General features: G+C 42.7%; 1 protein-coding gene across 3 annotated transcripts in view; it reads left to right on the plus strand.

Moving 5' to 3' along the window:
- LOC123951460 (solute carrier family 23 member 2-like) overlaps positions 1 to 15521 on the plus strand; it is a 50946-nt gene that overhangs the window by 18473 nt on the left and 16952 nt on the right. For all 3 annotated transcript variants that reach the window (XM_046020196.1, XM_046020197.1, XM_046020195.1), the window contains exon 4: positions 10412 to 10571. In XM_046020196.1, the coding sequence (XP_045876152.1) occupies positions 10412 to 10571 (160 nt within the window). The remainder of the gene's footprint in view (positions 1 to 10411; positions 10572 to 15521) is intronic.

Genomic DNA, 15521 nt, shown 5'->3' on the forward strand with positions numbered 1-15521 from the left:
GTAATTTATAATTATGAGAGGTAGAAATTATATGTATACTGAGAATCATTTCTCTATTTAAAGACAGACAAAACTGGTAGAAATCTTTAAGATTACTGGTGGGTGGTTTACATTATATATGAAAGGTATTTATTATGTGTGTGCTGATAACATTTATCTGGTTAAAAATAAAAAAAAAGACTGGAACAAAATGTTAATCATTTCTGAGTTATAGAATTAGGGTGATTTAAATTTATTCTTTATATTTTTCTTTATTGCCATTTATTTCCTTCAGTGTCCATGTATTACTTTATAACTGGGAAAAGTAACAACCATTTAAAATGTATTTTTAGAACAGTATCAGGGCATGTTTTGTGAGCCATACGCTTTGAACCTGTGCCTGAGAGCAAAAGTCCAGTAAGCTGCCTCTTACTATCTTGGAGGAGGGACTAAGAGCTATGGATGAAGGCCCCAGCCTTGAGACAAATTCTGAGAGCCTACAACCTTTGCCACTTCACCTGCTTTCATCTTTGTTTCCCCAATCCAAAAACAAAGAAGGACAGGTATGTCTTTGGGGCAGAACAGAAGGGAGAGCTGGAGCAGTGGTTCCCAAGTCATCACTGGCTTTGGGCAGAGGGATGCGGTGGGGGGACTGGGGTACTCTCAGGGTAGTAAGTAGTGATAGGTTTAAAGAAGATAGACAAACAGGCTTCCCCTTCCTACCAGAAATCTTCCTCCCTCCATTTTTTTTTCTAGACTGGAGCAAACATTTCATCCCTTTAAGCTGATTACTTAGGTACTATCCTCCAAATCTCTAATTAACACACTTCCCTTTTAGGTATTACTAATCAGTGTGCCAGTATCGATGTCTGAGGTCTCCTCTTCTTTCACAGACCCTCACTCACCACATACAAGCAGACTTCCCATCCTCTTATTCTTCTGTGCCCCCAGCGTAGTTCAATATTCCGTGTCGACATTATAATTAATGACTATGATATTATTTGGAGCTGAATCATGTTCCCTTTTCCTGCCCAGATTTTTGTTTTCCCTGGAGTTTACATCTTTCTTGTTTCTAATATACTTAATTTTCTATGTACTTATTTCTAATTCAATTCTATACTCTTTGCTTATCGTCTAAATTTCTTCTTAATAATTTCATTCACAGGGCACCTGGGTGGCTCATTAGGATAAGTGTCCAACTCTTGATTTCAGCTTAGGTCATGATTTCAGGATCATGAGACCAAGCCCCACTCCACACTCAATGTGGATCTTGCTTAAGATTCTCTCACTCATTCTTCCTCTGCTACTCCCTTCCTCCCCTCTTCATGTTCTCTGTCTCTTTAAAATAATTAAATAAATAAAATATAAATAATAAATAAATAAAATAATTTCATTCACATTACCTTCACCTTGATGAACTATCTCCTGGAACTCTCTGACTTTCTCTATTTTGAATGGCTGCTGTATATAACTGGTATACATTATATATGTCATCCTCAGATGCCCCTACATCCCTATCCTGGGAATTCTCTTCATGTCAGTTCTCAAGTCTAGGTCTCTTGTTCCCATATATTTTTCTTTTTTTTGGAGGAACACAATAATACAGTAGCTTCCTGAGAGAGAGAGAGAGAGAACATAGGAGATAAATTTTGTAAGACTTTGTTTATAAGAAAGTATCTGGATTCTACTCTCACACTTGATTGATGGCTTAGCTGGGTATAGAAATTTAGGTTGGAAATAATTTTCTTTCAGAATTTTGATAGCATCATTCCATTGCTTTGTAATGTTCAGTGTGATTTTAAGAAAACCAAAACTTTATGTAATTTCTCCCCCTTCCCCCAACCCAGAAGCTGGAAAAAAAGAAAAAACTGCTTTATAATCCCAGTATTGTTAATTTTTAAGTTATGTGTCATGGCCTGAGCTTATTTTCATCCATTATGCTGTGTACTCAGTAATTCCCTTTAATATACAAAGAGTTATCCTTCAGTTTGTTTGAGTTTCTTTCTCAATCTCCTTTTATTCACATGGTGGATTTCCTGGAATGGTCCTCTAATTCTCTTACCTTTTCTTACTTATTTATAACTTTTTGTATTTTTGGTCTTTTGAGGGGAGGAAATTAATCAACTTTATCTTCCAACACATCTACTGAATTTATTCCTACTCTAATACTTCAAGAGATTTTTTTTGTTCTCTGAATATTCTTGTTTTATGAATGCAAGATCTTCTTACTTGACAAAGATATAAATGAAATGAGAATTTTTGAATTAAAAAAAAATGATCATCTCTTGGGGTCCCTGGGTGGCTCAGTTGGTTAAGCGTCTGCCTTTGGCTCAGGTCATAATCTCAGGGTCCTGGGATTGAGCCGTGCATTGGGCTCCCTGGTCTTGGGGAGTCTGCTTCTCCTTCTCCTCTCCACCTGTGGTCTCTCTCACTATATCTTTTTCTCTCTGTCTCCAATAAGTAAATAAAATCTTTAAAAAAAATTATCATCTTCCTACAGGACATGTTACTTTCATCTGTTTCTTTATTTGATTCTCTGTCATCTGTAGTTCTGTGGTTGTCTACTGATCCTTGTATATCTGTTCATATTTAAAGGTTGGGTCTCAAAAGTTTAACTCTAGGTTCTGAGCCTGAGACTGGATCTTGTTCACTTTGGACTTCCTTGCAGCATGATATGTAGGAATGCCACATAAACCAATTGCAAGGGTCACCGTTCACATTGTACTCTTGACATGGTGTCATGAATTTCCAGTATGTTTATACTTTTCCTAGCATAGTTGGGGAAGCCTGAATTTCAGCACTTTATGCTTTTCCACTCAGGTTGTCCTATCTTCCAGAAGAGGACCTTCTAGCCTTTGCCTGGAGAGTAAAGGGCTGGCTCAGTGGGAAAGTGAGCTGGATGTTTTAGTATCCGTGTGTATATACTAAATTAATCACCCCAGTGTTCAGCATGGTATCTCCACTTCAGCTGTGCCAGTTTCCCTGCAGTATCCACAGACCCTGTGTCTTGCCTTTTCCACAGAATAAACTAGTCTTCTGCCAAGATGGGGAAAGGACAGTTACCTGACTAGTTCTGAAAAAGACATTAAACCTGTTTTAGCTCCACATTTACTCTTACGTTGAGAGCCAATCTTTGATATGTTGTGAGTTTTTCAGTGTAATGTCATTTACCTATTGCTAGCATAGAATACCCATTCCCTGGTGGCGGTCAGATCAATTACCACTATCCATCTACTCTCTACCTTTCAAAGTTTGGTTGCACTTATCTCCTGCTCAGATCTTCTTATCTTGTGGTTTATCCCTCTAAAATATATTTTAAGGTCATTTTATTGGAGTTTCAAGAGAGGCTGATTGCATAATCTCAGAAGTCAATGTTTTTCTTACTTCGCAAAAAAAAAATCCAATACACATTAAGAATATTGAATCTTTGTATTTATTAATTGCCATAAACATTTTTAGTGTATCTTCATTTTTGATTAAGAAATTTTTGCCATATCAAGCTTTTATGTTTCTTTGGTAAAATTTTTTACTTTTTTCCTTTGATATTTCTTGATCTACTTTTAGACTTAGAAATCCTTTCTATATTCAATAGATAAGATAAATAATCACCTTTTTAAAAAAGTACTTGTATGTGTGTTGTTTAAGTTTTTTAAATTTAACTCTTGAATTTATTCGGGATTTATTTAGGTGTACTATAGAAGTAAGTCTTCAAATTTATTTTTTGCTCCCTAAAAGCCAATCATTTCAATATCATTTGTTGAATAAATGGGAATCAAGACTTTATTCATTACATATTAAGTTCCTATATATCCTAGCATCTACCTGTTTCAGGGCTACTATTTTCTGCCATTAATTTCTTTGTTGTGTCTTCAACCATTACCACACTGTTTCGTTTTTGGTCTTGTTTTTGTTTTAATATTTATTTATTTATTTGAGGGAGGGGGTGTGTGCAGAGTGCAGAAGCTGATGTGGGGCTTGATCTCATGACCCTGAGATCATGACCCGAGTTGAAACATAGAGTTGGATGTTTAGCCAACTGAGCCACCCAAGTACCCCCCACACTGTTTTAAAATTAGTAAATTTCTACTGTACTTTATTCAGCTGGGCATGCTTTCCTCATTATTCTTTCCTTTAAAAGTCTTTTAAGTTATTCTAATTTTTAAATTCTTCCAGATGAATTTTTAAATCACTATATGAAATAAAATATTCTCATTGGGATTTTAATTACAATTGCATGATATTTATTTATTTTACAATTGCATTATATTTAAAGATTAACTTGGAATAAGTGACACCTTTATAATATCAAATTTTCCTTTCAAGGAACATGGTATATGCCTCGTTTAGCTAAGTCATCATATATCTTCTATTATAATTCTGTTTAAAAATATCCCAAGAGGGCACCTGGGTGGCTTCGTCATTTGAGTGTCTGCCTTTGGCTCAGGTCATGATCCCAGTGTCCTGGGATCGAGCCCCACATGGGGGCTCCCTGCTCAGGGGAGAAGCCTGCTTCCCCCCTTTCTCTGCCTGCTTGTACTCTTGCCCTCTCTCTAATTAATAAATAAAATAAAATAAAAATATTCCAAGTGGGACTTCAAGGTGGCTTAGTCAGTTAAGGGTCTGAGTTTAGGTTTTGGCTCAGGTCCTGATCTCAGGGTCCTGGGATTGAGCCTAGTGTTGGCCTCCATGCTCAGTTGAAGTCTCCTTGGGTTTCTCTCTCTTGGTCTGCCCCTCCCCTCAAATAAATAAATAAATAAATCTTTAAAAAAATATTATCCCGAGTTATTCTATAATGCAGCTATATCATCTGTTATTTTTGAGCATACTCAACAATTTTCAGTTGCTTCTTAAAGGAAATTTTTCCTCTAAATTTCAGAGCAGGAAAACATTTCTCCTCTTCTGCAGGATCTTTTTCAGGCCCAAGTCACGCTGAGTTTTCTGTTTATTCATCACTTAACTGGAAGAGATCTGTGTAGTCATAATGTCCAATGGACAAGATCAACTATGACCATTCTCTCTTAAGTTCAACAGACACTAAGTCTGACTTTTGAGCTTTCATATTGGTTTCTGCCTTTTCCCATTTCAGCAAGACTCTTGCTAATTCAGTATAGTCAGCATCCTCACCTTCCACATCTGTTGGGTTCCTCATTCTCTACCATCATTCAGGTGACGTCTGATCACCGTGGCCTGCCTTCAGCAGGATTTCCCCACCTCCGACCTTATCTCTGATGTTGGTAATTTTCCAGCCTCTGACCCAACCCTGCTCCTGGGCTATAAATTCCCTCCTTTTTTTATCGTATTCAGAGTTAAGCCAGATCATTCTCCCCTACTACAGAACTACATTGTAGTCCTCTCCTTGAATAAAGTCACTGGAATATCATTAACTAGTGTCATGAGTACATTTTTCTTCAACAGGAGTACCTGAGAGCTCAGGGAGAAGGGTGGGAGTTTATCTTCCCACTACTTTCGAAAGGGTAGATGTTTCTGTTTCTGGGTTAAATCAGGATTACAAAGAGGAGGAAAAATGTGTCCTCTAATCATTAACATAAACTCCAGTTTGTTCTTAGCTCATGTCTTGTCATCAGTTGTTTTTATAACAAACACACTGTTGCAATTTGGCGGGTGACTCAGCCTTTCTCATCAGGGCTTCCCCACTTCCAAGCTGAGCCCTCCTACCACCACTTCCCCTCCCCACCCCCACCCCGCAGTCTCCTCCAGCATAAGAAGTGCAGCGTCACTTCCCTGAAGGGCTCTTGAGATAACTATGTACCTTTATAAGACTATGTAAACGTAGATGTTAATAGTAGCCCTGGGGACACGTTCCTCGGGCCCTGTCAACCCAATATACCTGTCCCATAAGACATGTAATATACAGATTTTGACGTTTAACCTTTTCTTAGGAAACTTGCAAGTCATTGTTGATGACATTGTTGATGAAGATGCAGAGCATCTTCTCTTCTTCAGACTCGAGCATCCACACGAGACAGGGACGAGTGGAAGGAGTAGGATGCCCTGGGAGAGTCTGCCCACATTTTTTAACCAGTTGTTGTGAGGGCAGCAATGGAGAGTTGCAGCCAGATCCTACTCTGAGCCCAGACTGGCTCTTCCTGTAACGTTTCATGAGGCTGGGAATGTAGCAAGTGGGGCTGGGAGGAGGAGAGGAATAGCGGGAAAGTGAAACTGGGTGATCTGAGTATAGAGCGGTAGGTCCTTACTATATTGTAATACAATTGTAAGTCCCTTAAATCCTATTTGACACAAGGTGACGTGTAAATGTTCAAAGTAATACATAGCGTGTTGGAACTTGTGGGGCATGGTCAGAGCACCTCTTTCAAATCAAATGTAACAAAAACAAGAAGAACCCGGGAAGGGGGACCTCTGAAATAGGTCCAGCAACAATACTAGAGTAATAAGCTTCAAAGTGATGAGTAGATCCAACAGAAGCAACTCCATCCCAACAGACACGTGTTGTGACATCATACGAAGAGAGCTGTGCCTCAGACATTAACCTTTAAAGGTTAGCACAAGCCCCTACAGTACAGAGATAGCATCTGCTGGAAGAGAAATAGAGTGGAGGCTTTGAAGCTCTGTGCAGGTGACGCTGTACGACCTGCAGGGCTGAGTACAACGGGCCACAGAGCAAGGGGGTAATGAATGCAAAGACACAGCCTTGGACCAGCCCGAGCACAGGGATTCCAACAACACAAAAGAAAACAAGGGATGCAGAAAAACAAATCTTGGAGAACCCATCTGCAAGAGTTGGGAATGCCAAACAACAGTTTTTTTAAAAAAGCCCACAATAGGGGCGCCTGGGTGGCTCAGTGGGTTAAAGCCTCTGCCTTCGGCTCAGGTCATGATCTCAGGGTCCTGGGATTGAGCCCCACATCGGGCTCTCTGCTCAGCGGGGAGCCTGCTTCCTCCTCTCTCTCTCTCTGCCTGCCTCTCTGCCTACGTGTGATCTCTGTCTGTCAAATAAATAAATAAATAAATAAAATCTTTAAAAAAAAAAAAAAAGGCCACAATAGAGCATCTGTAAGAGAAAACACAAAAGAAAATGTCGTAACGTACACCACCTTCTCGGGAAGTACCCACACATTTCTGAGGGAGTCATAAAGTAATGACAATAACTGCTGTCTGCTGAGCTCTTCTGGGCCCCAGGCACTGGCCTCCACATTTATATGTATTTAATCTTCATGGCTACTCCCCAGTGAGGGGACCTTATTTTGTCAAAGACACTGAGGCTTGCAGAAGTTGGGCAGCATGCCTAGGTCACACAATGGATAGGAGGTAGAGCTGGATTTAAACTTGCTGTGGGTGTGTTCCGGCTCTTTCTCAGTGTCACAGGGCAGCGAGGAACCTGGATGAAGAGGGAGGAGCCCTGAGCACTCCTCCTGGTTAACTCTCTGACCTCAGGCCCAGATCCTCTACCTATACAAATGACAAGACCGAGCTGGATATGCTTCAAGAGGCTCTTCCAGATCTAAAATGTTGAGTTGGTTCCAAATCAACAGTCTATAGTTTATAAGAGAAACATACAAGTCAGAAGGCAGATGTAGAATAATAGTGAATCATACTTGTGCAGATTTTAAAAATATAGAGGTTGTCATCATGGTAGCAGATAAAAAAATGAATCAGGAAGTTGAAAAGAACATAGATATGCATCAAGGTCACCACCCAATGTAAGACATACATACAACAACAAAAGCCTAGAATAGTACTGAGTGCACATACCCTATACACATACTGGGGACATGCATAAAGGAAGAACTAGCAGAAATGCAAGGTGTGTATGTAGATCTCTCTCTCTCTCTCTCTCTCTCTCCCTCCCTCTCTCTCTCTCTCATCTATATACCAAAAGAGTACTGATAAGAAGTTATATCTGGGGTGTCTGGGTGGCTCAGTCCATTAAGCATCCAACTCTTGGTTTTGGCTTGGGTCATGGTCTCAGGATCATGGGATCAAGCCCCACCATGGGCTCCACACTCAGCACAGAGTCTGCTGGAGATTCCCTCTCTCTATCCCTCTCTCTACCTCCCTCTTTGCTCCTCCCCTGCTCGCACTCATGCACTCCCTCTCTAAAATAAATCTTAAAAAAAAGTTATACCTAATAAAATGGGGGTGGGAATGGGGCAGAAGGAATAGAAAATGGAACTGGAAGGTGTAAGGATAAAATAACAAGGGAAAAATTTATGGATACATAGTGTGAACCTAAAGGTAGAACATGATAATACCCTTAGACAAATAAGTGAAAAAAAATTCATCTTGCTCTTGGACATAAAAGATGTTTAGCAATTACCAAAAGGCAGAAAGTCCATGTATCATATTTTCCCAATGACATGTAATCATCTTGGAAGAAAATAACATGAACAGAATTAGAAAGGAGCTCAACTGCTTGAAAATTTGGAAATGCTCTCTTTAATGATTTCTGAACTGGGGACGAATTCCTGCATATAGTAACAGAAAGCTTTTTTTTTTTTTTTAATGAAAAGAAAGCTCACTATCCTAGAATTGTTACAAGTATATTTTGACTGTATCCAAACCCTATGTAATGAGCAGACAGTTCCTAGAGAACAGACATTATATCACACGAATGAGTGCACATCTCTCCTAGCTTAATGAAATGCAAAATAACCTTTGTTAGGACTTCATTCCATGCCAAAAAACAAAAGGATAAGCCCAATGTTGGCAGGTTTTTGGGGGGCACCAGGCTCAGCGTGGGAGGGATGGGAATGAAAGATAATGAATCCCTGCCCTTGTGGAACCCAGTAGAATGGACATGGCAGACTGTATGTGAGCATCGTCATGAGGTGAGGTGTTTAAAGTAATCCTTGAGAGTAAGTTATTGGAAGTGGTTGCTTTGTTAGTCTGAGGCTGAGATGTGTGTCCCCAGAATGTAAATGGGAGTTTGGTTTCACTCGCCGTGGTGTCCTCAGTATCATGGCAGCCACTGCCCACCACAGAGCAGATCCTCAATAGACACTTGGTGAATGAGTGCAACGCGCGTATGGAATTACAACAAAAAATTACCACACAGGTTCTGTTTCATGTCACTCTGGTTATATCCATATACAAAGGTTTATATGTTCACTTTGAAAGCTCAAGGGGATTTTTTAAAGATCAAAGTAGAGCATGTTTCCCTTCTCTGTCAAGATATTTAAAGTCATGGGAGGCCTGGGTAGCCTAGTCGGTTGAGCAGCTGCCTTTGGCTCAGGTTATGATCCTGAGGTCCTGGGATCGAGTCCCGCATCGGGCTCCTTGCTCGGCGAGGAGCCTGCTTTTCTCTCTCCCTCTGCCTGCTGCTCTGCCTGCTTGTGTTCTCTCTCTCTCTCTCTCTCTCTCTGTCAAATAAATAAATAAAATCTTTTTTAAAAAGATACTTAGAGTCATAATTTTTCAATTGAAAAAGTATTCGCACATACCCACCCCCTGTATATTCCTGCCTTGTGTGGGCGATGTATTCTACTCTACTGTGGAGCCTTGTGGGTTTAGACTTACGGAGATCGATCAGCTGTCCTCCACCCTGGCTGCACACTAGAATCCCCTGGAGTTTTAAGTACACCCTGTACCTGGCACAGTCCTAGACAAGCCCACCAACTCCTCTCAGCCTGATGCCCAGGCATCATCGACTCTCATGTTCAAGATACCAAGGCCACTTAGGCAGCAGAACTCTTCCATCAAATTTACATTTTCATTACATAGGATGTACTGAGTCATTCTCAAGAATAATCCTCCAAGAGGTTTTTGTGAAATTCTGAGTATACCTTTCTTATACTGTGAAGAAAAAATAACTGAACTGGGTGTAGCAAAGCGCTGGGGTGCCTCTGTGCCACCCTTCCCCAATATTAATGTCGTGGGTGGGCAGACTAGGCTAGCCCAGATAGCTTCTGATCTAATAAGAGAGGCTTGTTGGAGGTTGACTTATCAGGCTGCATTTATTTCAAAGGGAAGAAAGTTCTAGAAGTTCTCAGAGGCCAGAGGGAGAGGCTGAGCAGGAGTCAGAAGGGCCTGGATGGAAGGATCTTTCCCTGATAATTGACCTAAAAACTGTTCTGTCCATGTGATAAAAAGGAAGCTTGGAGATCAAGGTCTGGGATTGCTGATCATTTTGGAGACACAAAGGAGTCGGGCAACCCAAATTTTAGGCTGTGCATCTCTTGGTGGGAGAACTCCCCGTAGGAGCTGTGTTTTTATCCTGGGCTCTGAGGAAGATTCTCTGGGACCGGGGTAGACATGTTATCTGTCCAAGGTTTGGCAGGGTTCCTGGGTCTGACTTGGAGCCCGGCAGGAGCTCCCTGTGTACAGAGACCAACTGGGTCATGGATGGCCTGTAAATCAGGCTAGGGGTTGGGATTAAAGAACCACCACTGCACCCAGTTTCAGACCCGTGCTAACAGCTCTTGTGGGTAACTGCTTCCTTGTCCCCCTCCTCCAGGCTGCCCATTCTCCAGGGAGGGACGTTTGCTTTCGTGGCACCCTCCCTGGCCATGCTCTCCCTTCCCGCTTGGAAGTGCCCGGAGTGGACATTCAATGCCAGTCTGGTGAACACCAGCTCTCCTGAGTTCACCGAGGAATGGCAGAAGAGGATCCGCGAGGTAACGGGGCAAGGGGAGGTGGACTGGGCGATGTCACACTACGACGATGTGCTTTGGTAATCTTGCTCTACTTCTGTTTTTCTCTCACCTCCTTCCAAAGTCTGCACTTGTCCCTTTGTAAATGAACCTTAAGATTTTAATTAGGACATATAGAAAATAACACGAGAAATTTCCCAAGCTGAACCTGCTCCTGTTACCAGCAACTGGATCAAGAAACTGATGAGTTTCCATCGATGAGTTTCACCTGGTTTTGAACTTACTATACAGAACTCCTCAGAACATACTAGTTTGTGTCTGCCTTCTTCGTTCACCATGGTTTTTATAAGAGTCCTCCCCACTGTTATACGTAGGGTAGACTCTTCATTCTCTTTACTGAGTAGCGTTCTGTTACGTAATTACACACTAATTTACTTCTCTATTCTGCTGTTATCCAAACTGTGTTTAAGGGTCGTTTCCAGTTACTGGCTGCTATAGATGGTATTGCTATGGATGTCTGTGTCCTTGGTACTTTTAGATGAACATATCTATGTATTTCCACCAAACAGACATGTAGGAGTGGGCTGGCCAAATCATAGGGTGTGTGCCAGTCAGGGATCGCCGGAGGAGCAGAACCAACGGGATGTGTAGAGGTACACACAGGAGGAGATGTGTTGTAAGAACTGGCTCACGTGGCGAGGGAGGCCAAGAAATCCTTGAGCTGCCTGCTGCAGACGTTGATGTTCATGCTGTTGGGCAATCTGGGTGGCCAAGTCTTTTTCACAGTAGTTTGGGCCGGGTCCTCAGTTGCAGAATAGGCAAAGCTCAAACCAGCAACACCGTGAATACCAGTTTTAAAAAATACAAAATCCTTCCATACTCTGTGAAATGTCAGGCGTGGGCAGACTGCCAGCTCCGCGATGGGCCACATGCTCTCTTATTCTCCCACCAAAGGCACACGTGCCCATTGCTGTTGACAGTCTGGACCACTGTGGGCAATGCAAGTGCCTTCAGACAGAGATGGGGATTCTGTTGTTTGGGGGCCCCGTGCGCGTGGTTCATGGCCCAAGGTATCAACTCATAGACCCTCGTGACTACATTCAAGGTCATACTTCCTCCCTCTTTTTAAGACTCAGGGCCATCACCATGAACCACCAGAATTTGAGATTTAACTATAAACTCCTATCCCACACAAGGTAAAATTTCAACAGAGCTGTGCATGATCCACTTGTCAGACCAAACTGCTAGTCGTTGGCCTCGCCCCGAGCCCACAGAGGCAACCCTGGGCATTTATGTGCGTGCGTAGTATCACACATAACTCAGCCCACAGGCTGCGTTTAGACTTGCTTTCCTTTTTCCCACCAAGGGCCTTCTGTGGTAGTGTTAAATACTCTAACAGCCTCCCCCTTTCTCCATTAGGTGAGCGGCGCCCATGCTCTCTGAATTCAGGGACTCACATGGTGAAACTCAAGTCTTTGTTGCTTGAATTAGGTTACCTTGTGAGGTAATGTCTGTCCTGGGTGGGAGGGACTGTCACTTGCTCATGAATCCTAGGAACCCCTCCTGCGTACCTGCCTTTTCTTTGCCTGACCATAACTATTTCCTTTATTTTTTAAAAAAGATTTTATTTATTTATTTTTGAGAGAGAGAGAGAGAGAGTGTGTGTGTGTGTGTGTGTACACAAGCAGGGGGAGCGGCAGAGGGAGAAGCAGGCCCCCAGCTGAGCAAGGAGCCTGACGCGGGACTCGATGCCAGGACTCTGGGATCATGACCCGAGCCAAAGGCGGAAATTTAACTGACTGAGCCTCCCAGGAGCCTATCACTAGTTCCTATAATCAAGCAAAAACTTGAATGTTTTTTTGGCCCTACTCGAGATACGGTTCGGGTCTCTGATGCTATTCACTAGTGGTCTAATTCCAAACAGGGCGGACTAGTTAGTAATGGTCTGTGAAAGGGAGGGGGTGGAGAGCTGCACCAGAACCCAGCCTCACCGGAAGCCCCATGGCAGAGCGGAAGCTCCCGGCTTCTGCCAGGGTCCATCCTTATTCAATGTGGGTTCCGTGATACCTCAGGGAGCACTGAGCTGCGAGGGCAGAGGACATCCATCTGAGCCAGACCCGCGAGTGTCAGCCTGAACCTTCTGCGGTTCTTCTTCCCTTTCAGAAGCAGCCTTTTTGCACACACCTGTGCTCGGAGAGGCCAAAAGTGCTCAGTCCCTCCATCACCCCCTCAAGGCCTTGTGCTTCCTTTTAATCTCAGGTTAGACTCAGACTCTTGAATCTTTAAAGAACACTCCCGTGGGAGCTCTGGACCAAGATATTCCCTAAGAATTTCACTTGTCAAGCTGGTGGGTCCTGGATTTTTGCCAGATACACTGGCCAATCTCAGATGCCATGTGTTGTAGTGCCTTCTCCAAATTAGGCTGTGCTTCTTCAGGAAGCCTGGTTTTATGAGGCCGTCGACAGAATGAGTCACAGAACACGTGCACGGCTTGTGGGTGTTTGTCTATTTGTTTGTTTTTGCTGACCCCCCCCCCCGGGGAGCCCATATTTGGCTTCATTAGATCCAAATTAAAACCAAGCAAAGAACAAGAAGTGGGGGTTCCTCACCCTGCTCTGCTAGACACCAGGGAAGGTTTCCCTTGCACGCAGACCTGCTGAGCTCTGGAATTTCTTCTGCAGGAATCTCTTGCCTGCACGTTATCCAAGAAGAAAGATCTGACGCATTCATTTGTCTCTTCTCCTACCTAAGCATGTCTGCTCAAGTCTTCCCTGCGTCCTAATGAAGCATCTGCCTCTAGCCCTGTCATAGCACAACTCACAAACCTTCGGTGCATTCGGAAGCCGTTGCCTTGTGTTTCGAGGACACCGGGCAAGAGTTCTGGAAAATAATTTCCCTGGGGCTTGAACAGTATTAATAGCGAGGGAGGTGTTTAGGGATATGGGTCATGCTGTACCTGTGTTAAACATGTGACCCCAAGTGGCAGAGATACCATATTCTCTTTAATACCTGTATTGTTTATTTTTGTGTTTATGATATACAGAGTCCTTTAAAGTCCTTTGAAGGAATATGAAAACTTTGGCTCTGGGACCAAGCCCAGCCCAAGGTCTGTTTTTTAACGACTCACGCACTAAGAATGGTTTTTACATTTTAAAAGGTTGTTTAACAGTGGGTTAAGCCGCTGCCTTCGGCTCAGGTCACGATCCCAGGGACCTGGGATCAAGTCCCACATCGGGCTCCTTGCTCAGCAGGGAGCCTGCTTCCCTCTCTGCCTTTCTGCCTGCTTGTGTGCTCTCTCTCTCCTTCTCTCTGACAAATAAATAAATAAATAAAATCTTTTTTAAAAAGTTTTTTAAAAAAGAAGAAAAGAATATGTGGTACAAGGCACACATGGCTCCCAAAGTCTAAAATATTTACTATCTGGCTTTTTACAGAAAAAGTTTGCCAACTCCTGCTCTGAAACCCAGGGCCCAGGGCAGGGATTCCTTTTGCCCCAGGACAATAGTCTCCACTATTTTTTTCCCACGTTATCTCCAAGGGTCTGACACGGTGAGCCAAACCCGGTGAGCCAAACCCGGATCCTTATCTGTGGCAGTTGAGCTCCATCTGCTGGTCTGATGCGTTTCACCAATGCTGTAAAGTCCGAGAAAGTCCTTGCAAATTTCAGCCTCCTTTCATTAATTGGATTGATTGGTTGAATTCACATAACTAGGCTACTGGAATTTAAGGTAGCGTCTCCCTGTTCAACTGTATTTATCCACACACATCTCAAGGACTGAAACCACTGGTGGTCAGCACACCACGTCCGTCTCCTTACACTAGTCCCCAGTGAAGGTGATGCAAATGCGGGACCAACAGGAAGGTTGTTACTTACTGGGCTCAAGTAATGGGGAAGTGAAAGTCAACAGTGGTTCTAGTTTAAGGACATGGTGGTAGCAGAGACAGTAAGAAACCGGGAAGAGAAGGCAAGTTCAGTTTTCAACACCTTAGACCAGTTCAAACTTCACCATTCAGTATCATGGTAGGTTTTAATGTACCTACTTATGTGTCCTTAGATATAAGTGAAATGAGTGATAGCAATGACAGAAGGGATTAGAAGGAGGGATTTAAATTATTTTGTTATTATAAGGTGCTCAGACTACCCATGAATTGGCATAGTGTTCTTTGAAAGTGGACTTGGATTAGTTGTAAAAGTACATTGCAAATTCTAGGGCAACCACTCAAAAAGGTAAAAAAAAAATTAGTATAACTGATACGGTAAGAGAGGAGAAAAAATGGAACCCTACGAAATGCTCAATGAAAACTACAAAAAGAGGGGTGCCTGGGTGGTGCAGTGGGTTAAAGCCTCTGCCTTCGGCTCAGGTCATGGTCCCAGGGTCCTAGGATCGAGCCCCGCATTGGGCTCTCTGCTCAGCGGGGAGCCTGCTTCCCCCTCTCTCTCTGCCTGCCTCTCTGCCTACTTGTGATCTCTCTCTCTGTCAAATAAATAAATAAAATCTTTTAAAAAAATAAAACTACAAAAAGAGAGGAAGACAAAAATAGGAACAAAGAACAAGGTGAGCAAGTAGAAAACAGTAATGAGTATGGTAGATATCAACCCAACTATGTAGTTGAATGTCAGCGGATTAAATGTACCAACTAAATGACAGAGACTGTCAGAGGGGATAGAAAATTCAGGTGACCTGACTATATGTTGTCTGTAAGAAGCCTACTTTAAATGAAGACACATGGGAACGCCTGGGTGGCTCAGTTGGTGAAGCGTCTGCCTCGGCTCAGGTCATGATCCTGGGTCCTGGGATCCGATCCCTGCTCAGCAGGAAGCCTCCCGCTTCTCCCTCTGCCTGCTGCTCCCCTTGCTTGTGCTTGCGCTCTCTCTGACAAATAAATAAATATCTCTAAAAGATAAATATAAAGACACAAAGAGATCGAAAGTAAGTGGATGAAGGAAAATATACCATGCCAACACTAATCAAC

The sequence above is a fragment of the Meles meles genome, chromosome 10 (genome assembly GCF_922984935.1).
Source record: "Meles meles chromosome 10, mMelMel3.1 paternal haplotype, whole genome shotgun sequence".
In the NCBI taxonomy this organism is placed as follows: Eukaryota; Metazoa; Chordata; class Mammalia; order Carnivora; family Mustelidae; genus Meles; species Meles meles.